Source organism: Oratosquilla oratoria, chromosome 24 (assembly GCF_046742065.1).
Source record: "Oratosquilla oratoria isolate Oo_2021 chromosome 24, ASM4674206v1, whole genome shotgun sequence".
NCBI classification, from domain to species: domain Eukaryota; kingdom Metazoa; phylum Arthropoda; class Malacostraca; order Stomatopoda; family Squillidae; genus Oratosquilla; species Oratosquilla oratoria.
This window is the reverse complement of record NC_134800.1, coordinates 9,018,916-9,038,688: the sequence shown is the minus strand read 5'-3', so window position 1 is coordinate 9,038,688 and position 19,773 is coordinate 9,018,916. Positions and strand designations below refer to the sequence as shown.

Below are 19,773 nucleotides of genomic sequence, written 5' to 3'. Positions count from 1 at the left end.
ATAAAATTAAATGATTTACTGAAGGTCAAAACAACGTGTTGAACAGTAGTAGTTATTCTTTTAGACCACTATCAATCAATGAGCCTTTTTGAGTCCACCGTTAAACAAAGGCATTTCTCATACCACTTTAATTCCCAATAAAGGTTACCACAGAACTAAAAGGAAAAATATAACCTGCATACAAAAAATAATAATATGTATGTATATATATATATATATATATATATATATATATATATATATATATATATATATATATATATATATATATATATGTATATATATATATATATTATATATATATATATATTATATTATATATATATATATTATATATTATATCTATATATATATATATATACATATATATATATATATACATATGTATATATAAATATATATATATATATATATATATATATATATATATATATATATATATATATATATATGTATATATATTTAATCAAAATTATAGACCTTCAACAAAGCAATTCCCATTCATAGATAGAACAACAGATGGCACAGGAGTAATCATTCAGAAGGCAAACAAAAGACACATTCCAAAATGCTACAGAAAAAATAAAGTAAGATAATACAAACAAAGAAGGTTGTAGAAGAGAAGAAGCAAGCTTTCACAGATTGGTTACAAAATATGACAAGGGAGTCATATGAGAGGTACAAAGAAAAGAAAAGGGAAGTAAAGCAAAAGGTAAAGGAGGCAAAGAGGAGAGCAGATGTGAAATTGGGTAGGAGTATGACAGAAAATTTTGAAAGTAATAAAAAGATATTTTGGAAAGACATTAAGAGAGGAAAAGGAGGCGAATCAAGTAGAGAAGAAAAGGTAACAGGTGCAGATGGAGAGATGATAATGGAAGAGAAGGCAGTAAGGGGAAGATGGGCAGAATATTTTAGGGAGTTGCTAAATGTGAAGGAGGATAGGGAGGGAAAGATAGCTGCAGTGGGAAATGCTAAGAAAATGAGAATGATGAGTGAGGAAAATGGAGGAGAAATAAGGAAGGATGAAGTGAAGGCAGTTGTTAAGATGATGAAAGCAGGTAAGGCACCTGGTCTGGATGGATGCCATGCAGAATGTCTAATAAAAGGAGGTACAGTGATGGTGGACTGTCTGGTGAGGTTATTTAATGTTTGCTGGAGAGAGGGTAGAGTGCCGGAGGACTGGAGGAGTGCCTGTATAGTTCCTCTTTACAAGGGAAAAGGGGACAAGTGTGAATGTAGTAGTTTCAGAGGGATTAGCTTGTTAAGTGTAGTTGGGAAGGCTTATGGGAGGATCTTGATTGAGAGGATTAGGAGAGGAAAAGAGGGAGTAATTGGTGAGGAACAGTGTGGATTTAGGACGGGTAGAGGTTGTGTAGATCAGATCTTTGTGGTTAGACAGATATGTGAGAAAGCTATAGGAAAGGGGAAGGATGTTTTTTGGGCTTTTATGGATCTGGAAAAGGCTTATGATAGGGTAGACAGAAAGGCACTGTGGGAGGTTATGCAGATATATGGGATAGGAGGAAAGCTTCTGGGGGCTGTCAAGAATTTTTATGAGAGTAGTAGAGCTTGTGTCAGAATTAGAAATGGAGAGAGTCAGTGGTTCGAGGTAAAGGTGGGACTTCGTCAAGGATGCGTTATGTCACCCTGGCTGTTCAACTTATACATGGATGGGGTAGTGTGAGAGGTAAATGCAAGGGTAGTGGGTCAGGGATTGGAGATGGTTAAAGAAAATGGAGAAAAGTGGGAGATGAGCCAGCTGTTGTTTGCAAATTACACTGCACTTGTGGTAGGATCGGAGGAGGGATTGAGGAAGTTGGTGACAGAGTTTGGGAGAGTATGTGATAGAAGAAAGCTAAAGATAAATGTGGGTAAAAGTAAGGTGATGAGATGTACAAGGGGTGAAAGTGGCAGTAGACTGGAAGTGAGCATTAAGGGAGAGCGACTGGAGGAAGTGGATAGTTTTAGATACTTGGGTGCAAATGTGGCAGGAAAAGGTGGAGTGAAGGTGGAGGTAGAATGTAGATTGAGAGAAGTGAGTAAATGCCTTGGTGGATTGAAGAGTGTAATGAGGAATAGACATTTGGGAATGGATGCTAAGAGGAGACTGTATGAAGGAGTGATTGTGCCAACAGCACTGTATGGGGAAGAAACATGGAACATAAGAGAGGAAGAGAGAAGGAGTTTGAATGTGTTTGAGATGAGGTGTCTGAGAAGTATGATGGGGGTTAATAGGCTAGATAGAGTGAGAAATGAGGAGGTGAGGAGGAGAACAGGAGTAGAAAGGGAGCTGGGAGATAGGGTTGATGAAAGAGTATTAGAATGGTTTGGACACATGGAAAGAATGAGTGAAGAAAGAGGTATGGAAGGCAGATGTGGAGGGAGTGAACATGAGGGGACGTCCTAGGAAGAGGTGGATGGATGGGGTGAAGGGGGCTTTGGGGAAGAGGGGAATGTCTGTTGAGGAAGGACCGGAGAGGACAGAAGACAGGGGTGAATGGAGAATGGTTGTATATGGATGATGTTTTGATGCACGAGGTGGAATGGGGGGTGAGGTAGTATGTGTGAGCAAAATTTGACGCAGCCCGAAGGGATTTCTCCCCGTCCTCTCCTTTTATGCAATGGGGGGACGGAGAGGGGGGGTTGCCGATTTAATGAAGCAGCCTTGCTGTGGATGTGCTGTGTCTTGCGACACTGCTTCTGACCCAGGGCAGTGGACAAGGTGCAGGGATGACCCATCATCCAGGAGGTGCTAAGATAAGAGGGAAGAGGGAGGGTGGAGGGGAGTGGAGTGTATTTAGGGATGGAATGGGTGGGAATAATTTTATGCTTTTTCCTTTTTGGCTACCTCCCTTGTAAGGGGGAAAAAGCCTTGGTATATGTAAGATAATACAAATAAATTAATTAGCTGTACATAAGAGAAAGAATACTATCACCAAAACAGTGATGTAGTACTATTAACAAACACTTCTCCAAAATAAGTTTTAAACCCTCTACTCCAAAAAATAGGAAAATAACAAGAAATATGAAGAATCAAAGTAGACACAGATGCGCCTCTCCCTACACCAACAAAGAAAACCCTTTGTCACTCCAGGAAGAAATACTGTCACTCTCTAGGGATCATTAGTGTGTGGCAGTGTAGGATGAGGTGCATAGTGTCAATAAACTAATTGAAAAAATCCCATGACGATGGCTCAGATAAGATCTCAAACAACTTCATAAAACACCTCAACCTAAATGCGATAAAAGCTTTAACCCATTCAACTCATGTCAACCGCTTGTGGTGTAGATACGAAAAACCGGATATGGTAGGCCTCACGCCGGCCCGTACATCCGAATATCATCTGTAGTCATGAGAGACATTAAAATGCTTTCATATTCTTCATGCTAGCCCTTGCTATAAACAATTAGATACTAGATTTTTTTAGATTTCAAAGAATGTCCTTTTTTCAACATGCCATCTGAGGTTAAAGGGTTAAGTGATACTTTCAACTACTCCTAGACAGTATTACTACAGAATAGGACTGGCCACAGGATCAAACTACCCTACAATGCATCCATCATACAGATGACATTGAGCACTTTATCCTTCACAGTCTTACAATAACTATCCTTAGACAACAACACAACATTTCTTACCTGAATGACCTATGTGCCTGTCCAGTGGACATTGCCAGTTACCTGGGAGCTGAGGGTCTCCTGCAAGAGATAACTGAGGCAATGGATCCATGATTGATTGAGCACTCTCACATGCCTTTCCAACTTCATTTAATTCACTGATCCCTCTAAAACTATTATATCTATATTTGTCTCCTTTTTCTTTGTATAGTAGAACTATGCATGTATTCCTCCAGGCCCTCTAATGCATTCCCACCCCTTAGTCACACATTAAACAATCTCATTAGCCAATCCACTGTAACTGTTCCTTCCTTCATCAGACACTCCACATGACATCCATCTAATCCAAATGTTTTATAAGCTTTCATCACGGGCAATACTCTGTATCTTAGCTTTTCCTATAGCCCCATACTTTTCTTCTCCCATCACATTTATTTTACTAGCATATTCCACTCCCACAATCAATTCCTAACCTCCTCCACATTCAACAACTCCCTGAAATAATCTGTATATCTTCCCTTTACTTCTTCCATTAACATCTATCTGTTTCCGATTTGTCCCTGGTCATTCTTGACTTCCTTTTAAAACATCTTTTAATTCTTTTTGAAATTCTCTATCAAATTCCCAACTTATTTTACATCTGCTCTCCATTTGGTTTCCCTTAGCTTTCATTTTATTTTGACTCTTCTTTCTGTACCTTTCATATGCTTTCCTAGTTCTGCTCTGCAACCAATCTTTGTTACTTTGTTTCTTCTCTCCCACCACCTTCACCTCTTCATACACCTATCCTCCTCATTCCATATACTAATCTTTGCTTATTACTTTCTCCTTGAAACATACCCATTCTTCTTCTCCTGCTTCCCCAGTCCATCACCACCTCCCACACTTGTTTTCTTGGTATTCTCTCTTCTTACCTCTCATCTAATTTGTCCTCAGCACTTCTTTCCCTCCCTTCCTTTTCCTCCATTTTCAATTTCCCTTCTATCAGATAATGATCTGGTAGTCCCCTACTCTCTTCCCTGAAAACATTAATGTCTAGAATTCTTCCAATCCTACCCTTGGGTACCACTACATAATCCATTAATGCTCTCTCAACCACCTTCCCACCCTTTTCCACATACATTTATGCTGGTCTCATCTTAAAATCTGTATGTTATCATCAACTTCCTTTCTAAACACATCTCTAACAACTTCCCTCCACTAGTTCTTACCTAACACCCTAAACATCACTGCTACATCTTTTCCTCTAGCATTAAAATCTCCCCAACACCATGTCTATATTCCTCCCAAAACTCTCTATGTACTCATTTAGATCATTCGCAAGACTATCACTCCTCTTGACTTTTGTAACTACCAGGACAATATGCACTTACAAAAGCCCATATCTCTTGTCCCAATTTCACTTTCATCCACATTATCTTGGGAGACATACTTTCCTCCACTCCATTACCTTCCCTACTCATCACTCCTGACACCTTCCCCATCACACTCCCAAATTCAAACTCACCCTTCCCCATCTCTCTTCTCCCAAACATACTACACATCCATGCACATTTGACAACCCAATTATGAGGGTACTCCCAGATTTTCATTTGAAGAAAATACAGCATGGAAGATCCCTAGTACTCTCACTCTGTCCCACTCGATCACCCTCTATGACATCAGAAAATTGTTAAAGGACAAGTTCAAGGGAACAGCAATAATACAAAAGTATCATCAAGTACAGAAGGAAAGCTAAAAGGTGCAAATGGTGAGATGATAATGGAAGAGATGGCAGTAAGATGGGCAGAATATTTTAGGGAGTTACTAAATGTGAAGGAGGATAGGAAGGGAGAGGTAGTTCCAGTGGGAGGCACTAAGAAAATGACAGTGATGAATGAGGAAAGTGGAGGAAAAATAAGAAAAGATTATGTGAAAGCAGTTATTAAAATGATGACAGCAGGTAAGGCACCTGGATTAGATGGGTGTAATGTAGAGTGTCTAAAAAAGGGAGGTACAGTAATGGTGGACTGGTTGGTGAGGTAGTTTAATGTTTGTCTAAATGAGGGTAGAGTGTCAGAGGACTGGAGGAGTGCCTGTATAGTTCCACCTTACAAGAGAAAAGTGGACAAGTGTGAGTGTAGTAGTTTCAGAGGGATCAGTTTGTTGAGTGTAGTGGGGAAAGCTTATGGGAGGGTTTTGATCGAGAGGATTAGGAGAAGAAAAGAGGGAGTAATTGGTGAGGAACAGTGTGGGTTTAGGACAGGTAGGAGTTGTGTGGATCAGATTTTTGTGGTAAGGTAGATATGTGATGAAGCTTTAGGAAAAGGTAAGGATGTTTCTTGGGCCTTTATGGATTTGGAAAAAGATTATGACAGGGTAGACATGAAAGCACTGTGCGAGGTATTGCAGATATATGGGATAGGAGGAAAGCTGTTAAGAGCAGTCAAGAGTTTGTATGAGAGTAGTAGAGCCTATATTAAATTCAGAAATGGAGAGAGTGAATGGTTTGGGGTAAAGGTGGGACTTTGCCAGGGATGTGTCATGTTGCCATGGCTGTTCAATTCATACATGCATGGGGTGGTGCGAGAGGTAAATGCAAGGGTAATGGGCTGGGGGTTGAAGATGTTTGCTGAAACCACTGCACTTGTAGCAGGATCAGAGGAGGGATTAAGGAAGTTAGTGACAGAGTTTGGGAAGGTGTGTGAAAGAAGGAAATTGAAGATAAATGTGAGTAACAGTAAGATGATGAGACATACAAGGGGAGAGGATGGCAGCAAATTGAAAGTGAGTATTAAGGGAGAGAGACTGGAAGTGGATAGCTTTAAATAGTTGGGAGCAAATGTGGTGAGAAAAGGGGGAGTGGAGGTAGAATGTAGATTGGAAGAAGTAAGTAAATGCCTTGGTGGATTAAAGTGTAATAAGAAATAGACAATTGGGAATGGATGCCAAGAGGAGATTGTATGAAGGGATGATTGTGCTGACTGCACTGTATAGGGCAGAAAGATGGAACATAAGAGAGGAAGAGAAAGAGTTTAAATGTGTTAAAGATGAAATGTCTGAGAAGTATGATAGGGATTACTAGGCTGGATTGAGTGAGAAATGAGGTGAGGAGGAGGGTGGGGGTGGAAATGGAGTTGGGAGATAGGGCAGATGAAAGAGCATTGGGATGGTTTGGAAACATGGAAAGAATGAGTGAAGAAAGATTAGTAAAAGAAGTGTCGAAGGCAGAGATGGATGGAGTGAACATGAACATGAGGGGGCAACCAAGGATAAGGTGGATGGATGGGGTAAAAGGGGCATTGGGAAAGAAGGGGATGTCTGTTGAGAAAGGGAGAAGATAGAAGATAGGGGCGAGTGGAGAATGGTTGTGTATGGATGATGCTGTGATGCACGGAAGGGAACAGATGGGGGATGGGGGTATTAGTATGTGTGAAAGATATTTTGATGCAGCCCATAGGGATTTCTCCCCGTTTTCTCTTTTTCTGCATGAGAGGACAGAGAAAGGAATTGCCGATTAAATGAAGCAGCCTTGCTGTGGATGTGCTGGGTCTTGTTGCATCGTTTCTCACCCAGGGCAGTGTGCAAAATGCAGGGATGTCCCATCACCCTGGAGCCAAGAAAAGATGGAGGGAGGAGTGGTAAATGGGAGTGGGATATGTGGGGATGAAATGGGTGGGAGTGGATTTATGCCTTTGAATTTTGCTACCTCTATTGTAAAGGGGAAAAGGCCCTTGGTATATGTACCATCATCCCTTTATGAGTAGAGATTTTAAACTAACGCAGACAGTCCTTGAAGTATCATACAGATAATAACCCAGCTTGGGGCAATATGTACATATATAGGTATATATATATTATATATATTATATGTATATATTTCATAATGATATGGTTTGATGTCACAAACTCCCCCTATCAGAAACTGTTTCCCTTACAGAGGACTTTGTAGAGTGGACTTTAATGAACCATGCCTTTGGTTCAACTTCACCAGTGGCAGGGTTCGAACTGCCATCCTTTTGACCTTCGCCACAAGTACCGATGCCCACACACATAAAACGCTCTCTTTCCTGTATGCAGGTGGTGGCCGAGTCAAACCACACACTTTATACACTTCAAAACTCATTTAATGACACTCACATCTTAGGACCATAAATTATGTTTAGGCTACGTTTCATTGATGGAGACAAGAGACACAACCACACATGTGTAGCTGATGTCTTGTACATTATAGTTAGGTAAATACACCACTCTATGGCTCAGGTAAAACAATTGCAAGTCAGATCCGAACTAATAAAATAGATGAGATACTCTATCTCAAATTTGTGATATGATATGGTGCCCCTCACAGAGGACTTTGTAGCGTGGAATTTAACGAACCATGCCCTTGGTTCAACTTTACCAGTGGCAGAGTTCGAACCACCATCCCCTCAACCTTCACCACAAGTAATGACATCCTAACCTGCTCCGCTCTAGGTGTATGTCTTGTGCTCAGAAAATACATTAGATGCAATTACATGCATCAGTTACAGATGTTATGTCACTGTATAACATCACAATTGCCTCGTTTTTAATATTCATGTATGAAGCATTCTAAAATCCTCTTATGAAGAATAATCACCTAATCACAGAAGATGTACATTTTCCTTGTTTTTTTGTTGTTGTTGTTTTTTTTACTCCAGCCAAGCTGTTACTTGTGTATCGAATTACTGTGTGTAGAGGAAAAACAAAAAAGCACTTCTACATTTACTGCAACTGTATTTAGTATTTTAACACTTGCACAGTCACCACTAAGACAACAATTATTTCAGCTTATTAACTATTATAATTGCATTTAATAAGGTTGTGGGGAAAAATAAATTTAAAAAATAAAAGATGGGAATATCAAGACTACTAATATACAATTCTAAAGCCCATACAAAAATTCTGCCATTTCCTCTGACAAGTCACCCAGTGGGGAGGGGAGGCATCAACACTCCCTCTGCTTGGGCATTTCTGCTGTGTTGCATCTCACCCCTTGACCCTTATACAGCTTGAAGGGTTTATGAAATATGCTACAGATACTGCTAAACAATATGGCAGCAATAAGAAGAGAAATGGCCCTCCAGCCATGATGAAGAATTGGGGAGGAATAGGGAGAGTCTCCATGCAAGAACTTCACAAGATCTGGTTGCTCTGAAAATGTACCATGGCAACGTATTTGTAATAATTTTCCTACATCACAGTTTCTTGACAATTTAAAACTGAAAATTCCTAAGGATGCAGGCAAATCTTTTCTCTCTCTCTTTTTTTTTTTTGTGACTGTATAAACATTTACGTTCTATGTTAGGTCTTCATGAAGTAATTCACTGGTAACTGGAAATTTATTCACCGATCTTCATGATTTTTAAATATCTAGGATAACCCCCCAAAAAGAATTTTATCAAAAAACTGTATAGTTATTCAGATGAATTTTGCCTTAGAATTAACATTGAAATCTTAAATCTTTGGTTCCTCTACACATGTATTCCATATGCTGTACTTCTACAAAGCCTCAGTTCATTCTAAAACATGAGGTAGAACTAGCAATCAAACAAAATCAAAACCACAAATGTTAAGTCAAGGTGGAATAGTCTCAAGTAAAATTTTCAGTAAGGTATAAAGAACACAGCAATAAGGGTAACCTAAACATGCATTTGTGCTACATAATATAAAAAAAAGACAAAAATGTCCATAAATAGGAACTGCTACTTCTATATAAATATAAAATGTAACCACAATGTGTACCTGAAATGTAATGGATCCATTTCAAACAAGTACAATTATATACAACACGATTTAGTTCTGGTTTCTATTACATAACTAAATATCATTCCCCTCATGCCCGCATTAGAAAAAAATAATTACAGTTGTCAGTAAATATGGGAGGAATAATCACATGCATATTATATCAACGGCTTTTTCCCCCTTACAAGCGAGGTAGCCAGAGTGAAAGGTATAAATCCATTCTTACCCATTTCATCCCTACATACTCCACTCCTGTTCACCACCCCTAATCACAATTAGCAATATACAGTAATTCTAAAACATGCACAAGGTTTTTCAATTGTGATGATTATCATCACCACAATTGAAAAACCTACATTGTGCATGTTTTAGAATTACTATTACAAGTTGTGATTATTTTATTTATTTATTGACAATTCTGTTTATTCTCTTCTAATGCGGGTATGAGAATGATATTTGATTGTAATATGAAATAATCATTCTTTTGCTAATCACTTTACCATTATAACTAAGGCAAATATACATACCTGATTCAACTTAAAAGCCATTTTGTTTTTTTTCTCCGAGCTGAATCTGGTATGTGTGATGAGCTTTGGCACATCAAAATACAGAGAAGACGGGAATTCAAGCACTTTCCTTCCATTTCTTTAATAGGCACATACAGACACTACAGTACAGCACATGGAAAACAGCCCAAGAGATTGAACAATTTCATTACTAATAGTTATACAAATCAAAATGTGCACGATGTTCATTCCATTATTTATTTTTTCTTTTAAGAATTCCCTGGAAATATAACCAATGCACAACCCTAAAAAGAAAACTTTTCTCCTCTTTCTATAGCACTGTCAACCCTCCTGCCTTTCTCACGTCACCTAATGACCAACAGCAAGTCCAGTAGTCTTCACTTACGGGGCTTCAAATGATAGAAACAATGAATAGAAAATGAATGGGTCTTTGCACATACATTAAGCAATGGTAACCTTATACCTCCATGCACATTTTGTCTTTCAGGTGCATAAGTATAAAATTGTAATTTAAACCAAAATATATGTTTCCTCTCATGCCATAAGTCTTCCTTTACATTGTTAGGTTTGCTATGAACTGATGAAAAAATTATGCAATCTTTGTCCATATTACAAAATAAGTGCTCTTCAGTGTTGTACATGAATAACACTTAGTTTCCTTCAGAGGTCTTCGTTGCTATGAGTGCGATAATACCTGAGTCCGCAACTGGGAACACGTTTCTTAAAGGAATAGCTGGTGTTTGAACCACCCCCGTTTTCTGTGGCAGTACCGAGTGATCCGTTCACAGAGGACACAGAGGAACACTGCTCGTCATCACTTCTTTCTGAGCTTGAGGGTGTGACTTTAATCCCACTGTCTGGAGTAACACTTGATGCTGACCCATTTGTGGTGATTTCCGTTCCATTTTCCCTCACCTTGTTGACTGGAGTAGCTGGTAGGTTGATCTCAAGACTGTTCTGAAGTTCAAGACTAGACATTAATGATGTGTGGTTGGAATCGAAGAGAAGCGAACCATTTTCATCCATGGAAATACTGCTAATTGGTTCAATGTCACCTAGTGAACCAGCAATATCTAAATCCCCATTAGTGATAGAATCAATGCCATTATCATTCACACTTAGTTCAGGGGCTGAAATATTATTGTCGTCCAGACGATCTGTCAGGCTGTGTTGATTTTGCAGATTTGAGCTCTCGGCACTGGCTACTTCCCTTGTGTCTGGACCTAATTCAGTTTCACTGCTCTCTGAATCAACAACTTCAGATATAAAGTGAATCTTTTTTGACTTTCTACATTCATCCCTCTCACCATCACCTTTTTGACTATTCCCATGGATAGCTCGTTTTCTACGCCTTGGTGGGACATCAGAATCACTATCACTTGAAATATCACTTTCTGAAGTCCATAAACGTTTACGTGTGTGTGAATTACTTGTTTCACTTTCACAATTTTCCCGAGCAGTAAGAAACTCTCCACCTTCATCCTCATCATCTTCGTCATCATCATCGTCGTCTTCTGAATCAAGGCCATTGTTTTGTTCATTCATGACCATGATTGTATATGGAGCAACATATTGTCTTCCCATGGACATGCGGGAGCAATTTGTGGAGGAAGATGATGCTCCATCCCTGGTGATGACACTTGCATATGAACTTGAAACACTTGGAATTTCCCCCTCACCTCTCCTTCCTTCAGGCTGATACAGGTACCTGGAAGCAAAGGAAGTTTTACTTATACTGTACATGATGAAACAGAATTTAGCAAGAGGCCACAAATTACCCCCCCCCCCCCCCACACACACACACTTATTAAAGTGAGATAGAAGAAAAACCAGAGGACGCAAAAAGAAACTTAAAAAGGATAGTTACAGAAGAGATCTGAAAAAGAATAGCTTCCCACATAGAGTGATAGATATTTGAAACAAACTGAATGAAGAAACAGTGAGTGCAAAAACTATACAAGAATTTCAGATCAAACTGGATGCTGACAGATACAAAAGCGGGTCACTATGAGCATAGCTCTCTTCCCGTAAAATACAACAACTAGGTAAATACACACACACACAAACACAGGGACCTTGGAGTGATAATCAGCAATGACATGACACCAGACACATATAAACAACATAGTAGGTGAAATATACAACCTACTAAGGTCAATGAAAGTGGCATTTGAATACTTGGATGAAGAAATTATAAAAAATATATTAGTCACATTGATTAGACCAAAACTGGAATATGCAGCAACACCATGGACACCCAGTACTAAAAAGAATATAAGGAAACTAGAAAGAATACAGAGAGCAACAACAAAGTTGGCATCAGCTCTTTCCAAATTGACATATGAACAAAGATTATCGAAACTAGAACTACCAACACTAGAGCAAAGAAGAGAAAGAGGTGATCTACTGACTATATATAGAACCATGAAAGGAATGGAAAATCTTGACAGAAAATATTTACTAAAAAATACATACATATACCAAGGCTTTTTCCCCCTTACAAGGGAGGTAGCCAAAAAGGAAAAGGCATAAAATCATTCCCACCCATTCCATCCCTGAATACACTCCACACCCCTCCACCCTCCCTCTCATCTTAGCACCTCCCGGGTCATCCCTGCACCTTGTCCACTGCCTTGGGTCACAAGCAGTGTCACAAGACACAGCACATCCACAGCAAGGCCGCTTCATTAAATCGGCAACCCCCCCTCTCCGTCTCCCCATTGCATAAAAGGAGAAGACGGGGAGAAATCCCTTCGGGCTGCGTCAAATTTTGCTCACACATACTACCTCACCCCCCATCCCCCCGCCCATTCCACCTCATGCATCACAACATCATCCATATACAACCATTCTCCATTCACCCCTGTCTTCTGTCCTCTCCCGTCCTTCCTCAACAGACATTCCCCTCTTCCCCAAAGCCCCCTTCACCCCATCCATCCACCTCATCCTAGGATGTCCCCTCATGTTCACTCCCTCCACATCTGCCTTCCATACCTCTTTTACTAGTCTTTCTTCACTCATTCTTTCCATGTGTCCAAACCATCCCAATACTCTTTCATCAACCCTATCTCCCAACTCCCTTTCCACCCCTGTTCTTCTCCTCACCTCCTCATTTCTCACTCTATCTAGCCTTATAACCCCCATCATACTTCTCAGACACCTCATCTCAAACACATTCAAACTCCTTCTCTCTTCCTCTCTTATGTTCCATGTTTCTGCTCCATACAGTACTGTTGGCACAATCACTCCTTCATACAGTCTCCTCTTAGCATCCATTCCCAAATGTCTATTCCTCATTACACTCTTTAATCCACCAAGGCATTTACTCGCTTCTCTCAATCTACATTCTACCTCCACCTTCACTCCACCTTTTCCTGCCACATTTGCACCCAAGTATCTAAAACTATCCACTTCCTCCGGTCGCTCTCCCTTAATGCTCACTTCCAGTCTACTGCCACTTTCATCCCTTGTACATCTCATCACCTTACTTTTACCCACATTTATCTTTAGCTTTCTTCTATCACACACTCTCCCAAACTCTGTCACCAACTTCCTCAATCCCTCCTCCAATCCTGCCACAAGGACCTTGTCGTCCACAAACAACAGCTGGCTCACCTCCCACTTTTCTCCATTTTCTTTAACCATCTCCAATCCCTGACAATGACAATGACAATGGAAAAACAAGAGGTCATGAAAAGAAACTCAAAAAGGACAACTATAGAAGAGATAGGAAAACAAATAGCTTCCCACACAGAATGCTGGATATATGGAGTAACTCAGATGAAAAAACAGTGTGTGCAAATACTATTCACAATTTTAAGAATAAACTTGATGCTGAAAGATACAAAGACAGGTCACCACTAGCATAGCTCCATTCCCATATAGTACAACTAGGTAAATACAGGACAATAACCTGCACCTAGCATTCCCCAACACATCCATGGTAATTGTTGTTTCAAGTTTCACTAACTGGAAACCTAAAGCCCCACAGTATCTGGGAACAATCCTTTTGCCCTCCAATAGATCTCTATGGTAATATACTTTAGAATTTTGTCTCTGTCGTGTTAGTGTAGTACTGCCTCTATGACATTGGCTAAATGTGAAAAGGTAGAACAAATACAGATGAAGTTGACAGAGATCTTAGGCCAAGTCCAGAGAATGAGTGTTGGCTCTTACAAGCCACACCACTAGATGGATGTAAAGGGATCAACAGGTTTTTGAAAATAGTAACCAGAGAGAGGATTCACCGTAATTTCCATTATGGAAGATCACCACAATCAGGTACCCATCATTAGCCCCACACATCAATGCAAAAACACACAAAACACTCAAGTCACAAAACAAGCACTATAAAATAGATCTATAAGTTCTATACTTTCACTTATGATATTATATTGATGCAAGATGATAACTGTTAGACAACTTTACAAAAAATTTCAACTCAATTTGGCAAGTAAGAAATTCATGAAGCTGGAATATTAAGCAAATCAACAAGAATCATGAAGTCATTATTGCTGAGCGAGACAAACATACAACCTTCTTGGGCTACTGAATGAGAGAAGAGCATGCTGACTCTTCCTCTTCTGCTTCTGAAGTTGACGACGTTCCCTGCGGGCTTTCTTTGCAGCCTTCAGTTGTGCTCTTTTGCGAGCGATAAGATGGAGAATCCAATCACTGCCACCAGTTCCTTCTCCTTCTTTTCCTTCATCTTCATCATTGTCTTCATTTTCATCGGGCTGATCATCACATCGCAACATCCAACGTCGGCGCCGCACAAGGAGGTCTACTGGTCTTGATTGTAGTTGTGATGGGTCTGGCTCATCTGGAGGGTGGGGTGGGGGTTTAATATTAATTAATAACATAAGGGTTGTGTATGGATGATGCTGTGATGCATGAGGGGGTGGGGGGATGGGGGGGGGTGAGGGAGTATGTATGAGAAATAAATTGACGCAGCCCAAAGGGATTTCTCCCCGTCTTCTCCTTTTCTGCATGAGGGGACGGAGGGGACGGAGAGGGGGGTCACCGAATTAATGAAGCAGCCTTGCTGTGGATGTGCTGTGTCTTGCAACACTACTTCTGACCCAGGACAGTGGATGGGATGCAGGGATGACCCGTCATCCAAGAGGTGCCAAGGTGTGAGGGAGGGAAGAGGGTGGAGGGGAGTGGAGTTTGTAGGTGATAGAATGGGTGGGAGTGGTTTCTATGCCTTTTTCTTTTTGGCTACCTCCTGTGTAAGGAGGAAAAAAGCCTTTGGTATATGTATGTATGTAACGACATAAAACACAATGCATACATACATACATATACCAAGGCTTTTTCCCCCTTACAAGGGGGGTAGCCAAAAAGAAAAAGGCATAAAATCATTCCCACCCATTCCATCCCTGAATACACTCCACACCCCTCCACCCTCCCTCTTATCTTAGCACCTCCTCAATGACGGGTCATCCCTGCACCTTGTCCATCCCTAAAAACACAATGAAACTGGAAAATAAAATTTGATCAAAATCAAGGTTAACATTATTCTGTTCTTTCAAGAAAATTTTCATGCAAGAGAGATCTTGGGACAACAGAATGACAATATTGTTCTTTCAAGAATCATACGGTACTCACAGTTCACGCAGAAGGGTAACTATTTTCCATTACCTTTATATCATTTTCCCTTACAATGGCATATCCATATGACAAGGGAGACTAAAATAATCTGTTACTAAGGAACTAAATCAACAAATGACCAACGTACGAAATTACGATTTTTCATATCATTCATTATACAATACAGGAGTACCTAACTATACAAGCAAGTTGTGTTCCCAGCTGACTGGTTGCAATGTGAAAATTTGTACATAAAGGTGGGTTTTACATGTAAATTGGGGGTTGTATTCATGGACCCTGTCAACCCCCTCTGCAATTTTTGCCTCCTGGGGCTTTCACATATACCCAACATTTGTTTTACCTACTTTATAGCACTCGGTCATATAGTGAGGTATTCCTGTATATCTTTTTGATATCTAAATGTCTTGTCTGATTATGGCCCTAGCTCCTAGCACTTTATTTACAACACAAGGAAACTATACAACACTATCAAGTATTCAATTCCCCAAAAGAAATATTTATATTCTCACCTTCTAGAGAATGATTATCGTCAGACTGTGAAGTTGCAAGAGATGAAGATGATTGTGTCGTTTCATCTTCGTCATCCTGATCTTGACTTGTACCTGGCTGTGGAATGCCCAGATCGTCAGGGTCATCTGACAAGTCCGTGTTTGAGGTCCAGCCTTCCACCTCCCGCTGCACTAGGGAGTCGAAGAATGCCATCATACGTGGATCTTCTTCAGTGCTTCCGTGGCTGTAGTCATGACTCACGTTCTGCAGTAAAGTTAACACAATGTTTTTAAGTACACACCAGTGTAGTTAAATTAATAATTGTGAAATACTACTTCTACTACTACAAAAAGAGAGAGAGAGAGAGAGAGAGAGAGAGAGAGACAGAGAGAGAGAGACAGAGGAGACAGAGACAGAGGAGACAGACAGAGACAGAGAGAGAGAGACAGACAGAGACAGAGACAGAGACAGAGATAGAGAAATCTTGGGCTTGACTCAGAAACCTAGTATACACCTATACCTCCAGACATAGGTGAGGGTGATGACAGCTTTAGAAGACAGAGGTAGTATGGAAATAATTCTCTCTGATGTCTATGTTGCAGGACCACTAGTTGCAAGTACATGTTGTTGGTTTCTGTCTCAACATAATGAAGGGTGAAGTATAGACCCCCTTGAATATGGTGAAATCAAAGATGAATGAAACTATCTGGTATTAGCTAAAATTAAACCTAAAGAGCACATCACTGTCATAAAGGAGTTGATTCCATAACATATTTATTAAAAAATATATATATACATATATGACATACCTGTCCAATTTCAAGTACAAGTGTGATATATTCATCATGTGTATAAACTCTGCGAGTCATGTCAGAATTGGTAACACTGCCTGCCAGGCCCCCGCTAGACCCTGGGAGTTCCACTGCACTCCACAGCTGTAATGAAATAAATCAATGTAATTTCTCACCTACAATCAATTGACCAATATACAAACCATAAAATACACAAAATGAAAAACAGAAGAAAAGGTTAATTAAGAAATGTTACTCTCTGATGATCTTGCATGGTCAACTAGAACCAACAAAGGTTTGGTTTATTGACACAAATCCCTTCTCAAAGAAGGGTAGGATGGTGTCTTCTTGAGGATGTTTTGAAGCAGGGAGTTCAATGTAGTATACCCTTACTATGAACTTGCTCTGCTGTCAGGCAGCCTTGAAGCTCCTCTATTCTTGACATTACATCCAAGTGGTCATGCTATAAACGGCTTGGTCAGTGAGCATCCCAGAATTCAATTACCAAGCACTCTCAACATCCTTATATAAATATCAATCTATGTACCAAGGGGCTTCTTCCCATTATAAGGGAAAATGCAGAAAATATTTTTGGGACTCTTTTTGGGGTGTCCCATCAGACCAGAACCACACATCATTATAATTGTGTACTGTATCTAAATATGTTATATAAATACAGCATTTCTTGAAATGCTTTATTTACCAATCTTAAATTTTAACTTACTTTTACAATCTTTTCAACTCCAGAAGATGCTACTATGAAGTTCTTTGGGTTGAATCTGACTTGGTTGACAATAGATCGATGGCCCCGGAGTACAATGTGGGCCTCAGGAACAAAGGAAACTGTTTGGATACAAAAAAATAGAAGATATTACACATATTGCCTAGGACAGTCTTTCAACTTTATCTTTCATCACACAGCAATCTGAAGTTTTTTTAGATTTCTTATGCAAGTTGAACTTCAACCATTTACACTTCTAGCTACAATAACACATTTACTTTTAACCATATTTCACAATGGGATTGGTTTGCAATTTTTCCTGACAAATCCACCAAGCCTGGAATAGGGAGAACCTTCAGTGAACTCCCTGTGTGGATCCTGGTAACATTCTCTCCCTCTCCAAAGATGCCCAACTATCCTTTTTATTGGCAGAGCTTGGGAAGCTCAAAATTTACATAGTGGTTCACTATGAGGTAAGAAGACCTGGCAATGGTGAAATCAGCACATGAAAGTTACACCTATTACTGGTCAGAACACCGTAATAAGACCCAGCTCAAGGGGCAGCTGTAGGTACAGTTACCCATCTACAGCCTGATGTTATGTGAGTTATCCTGGTTGATGAGTGCATGACGTTAGAGCAATTCAAGCACACCTTGATTTCATCTCTCTTTTTGCAGTATGTGCTCCTACTGGTGTGTATGAATTTAAAGAGAAGTTCTATGTTGATTTTGATTCTAAAGTCAACCAGTGCCCACCATGGGACACACATGTTTTGGGCAATTTCAATACAGTTACTGACACAACAGAGCTATGAAGTATGTGCTGGTCTCCATGATTTTAGAACTAAGAATAGGTAACAGTTTTCTCCTTTACAGTTTTGCAAAACCCAGATGATTGAAGACTACTGGCTCCTGGTTCTAGAGGCATAAGCCACTCAGATAACTTGATGCACCAATGCTTGAGAGGTGGCAAAGGAGATGAATTACTTCCATGATAGTAATTGTTGAAGGATTCTACAAAGTTACTAAGTTTATTGGAGTGCTGAGTTCCATGAACCTGTGACCTCAAGAAGGCCTTGCAAAGACAATCTTGCAAGGTACTGTCTCAGGATCCCGTAGACGAGGAAGATAGAGGAAGAGGTGGGAAGGCATCTGAGAGTGGATGGGCAAGAGTGAAGGGCAAGGAGAACTGGAGGAAGACAGTGGATGTGTCTTCGATGGTGCCCCAACGACTTCAGCAGAAATCAAGAGACAGGTAATAGAGGTGCTCTGGGATCTACACATCCAATCAGGAATCTCTATAAGGATTACAGACCTGATGACTGCCCTATACTCTGAACCATAGAGTGCTGTGAAGTGTGGAAGTGACATGTCATTGCAAAGAATCTACTGGCAACACTTAAGTCACACATTTTGCCTTTGCCAATAATGCTTTACATCTTGCAGTCAATAAAGGTCAGGATTGTAGTCTTTGAATCACTCCACAGGGAGATGAGAATACTGGGACTCCAGGTCTCCTGGCTCAAGACCAAGGTCCAGGTGTTTGGGGATATACTGGATGATACATTTCAGTCTGTCCATGCAAGTGGTGAGGAAACTGAAGTCTTGGAAAGATTTAAATACATTGGTAGTGTAATGCATAACAGTGGTGGGTTATGCCAGGAAGTCCTTTGACAGACTGGCATTGCTCACAGTGTTATGGACTTGCTCAACCAGAGTACATGGCATTGTCAATACCTATGCAGAAACACTAAGAGCCAACCTTCAAGTTGCCTTTGCTCCCTGTATTGCTATGAGACAGACATTATATGATAACTTAAAGGCATTTTGATACCTTTAGAATTAATTGCATTCAAAGAATTACATGGCATCATAAGTATGAATGTCAAACTAGTGATTGTTCCAAAAGACTTGGTCAATGCCAATTACTAGCACAATTAATGAATGTCAACTTTGGCTATATAAACATGGCTAAGAAATAAGCTAAAATGTTGTGAAAGAATAGGTAGATATTGGGCCTCATCCACAGTCTTGATATTGGCCTCTCAAACAAACATCTCTGGACGGAGGTGGCTTATTTCAGGTTGCTTTGGACTGTGGGTTATGTTTGGTTCCTCTTCAGGGGCACTATGCCTCTGAAAGGCTACCCTCCTTCCATTGCCTCAAAGCCACCCCAGGAAAGAGTAGCTCTCTAGTGCCATCCAAAACAAGAAGACAAGTAGATCCTATAAGGAGTTGTATTTATATTTGTGTAACATATACTAATATTT

General features: G+C 40.0%; 1 protein-coding gene across 1 annotated transcript in view; it reads right to left on the bottom strand.

Annotated features, from left to right (window-relative positions):
- Nucleotides 1-8,335: 8,335 nt before the first annotated feature.
- LOC143038430 (uncharacterized) overlaps nucleotides 8,336-19,773 on the bottom strand; it is a 68,634-nt gene continuing 57,196 nt past the window's right edge. The window contains exons 7-11 of the mRNA XM_076207614.1: nucleotides 17,508-17,626; nucleotides 16,802-16,927; nucleotides 16,013-16,256; nucleotides 14,427-14,712; nucleotides 8,336-11,598 (exon numbers count right to left, since the gene is read on the bottom strand). Coding sequence (XP_076063729.1) covers nucleotides 10,551-11,598; nucleotides 14,427-14,712; nucleotides 16,013-16,256; nucleotides 16,802-16,927; nucleotides 17,508-17,626 — 1,823 coding nt within the window. The 3' untranslated portion in view covers nucleotides 8,336-10,550. The remainder of the gene's footprint in view (nucleotides 11,599-14,426; nucleotides 14,713-16,012; nucleotides 16,257-16,801; nucleotides 16,928-17,507; nucleotides 17,627-19,773) is intronic.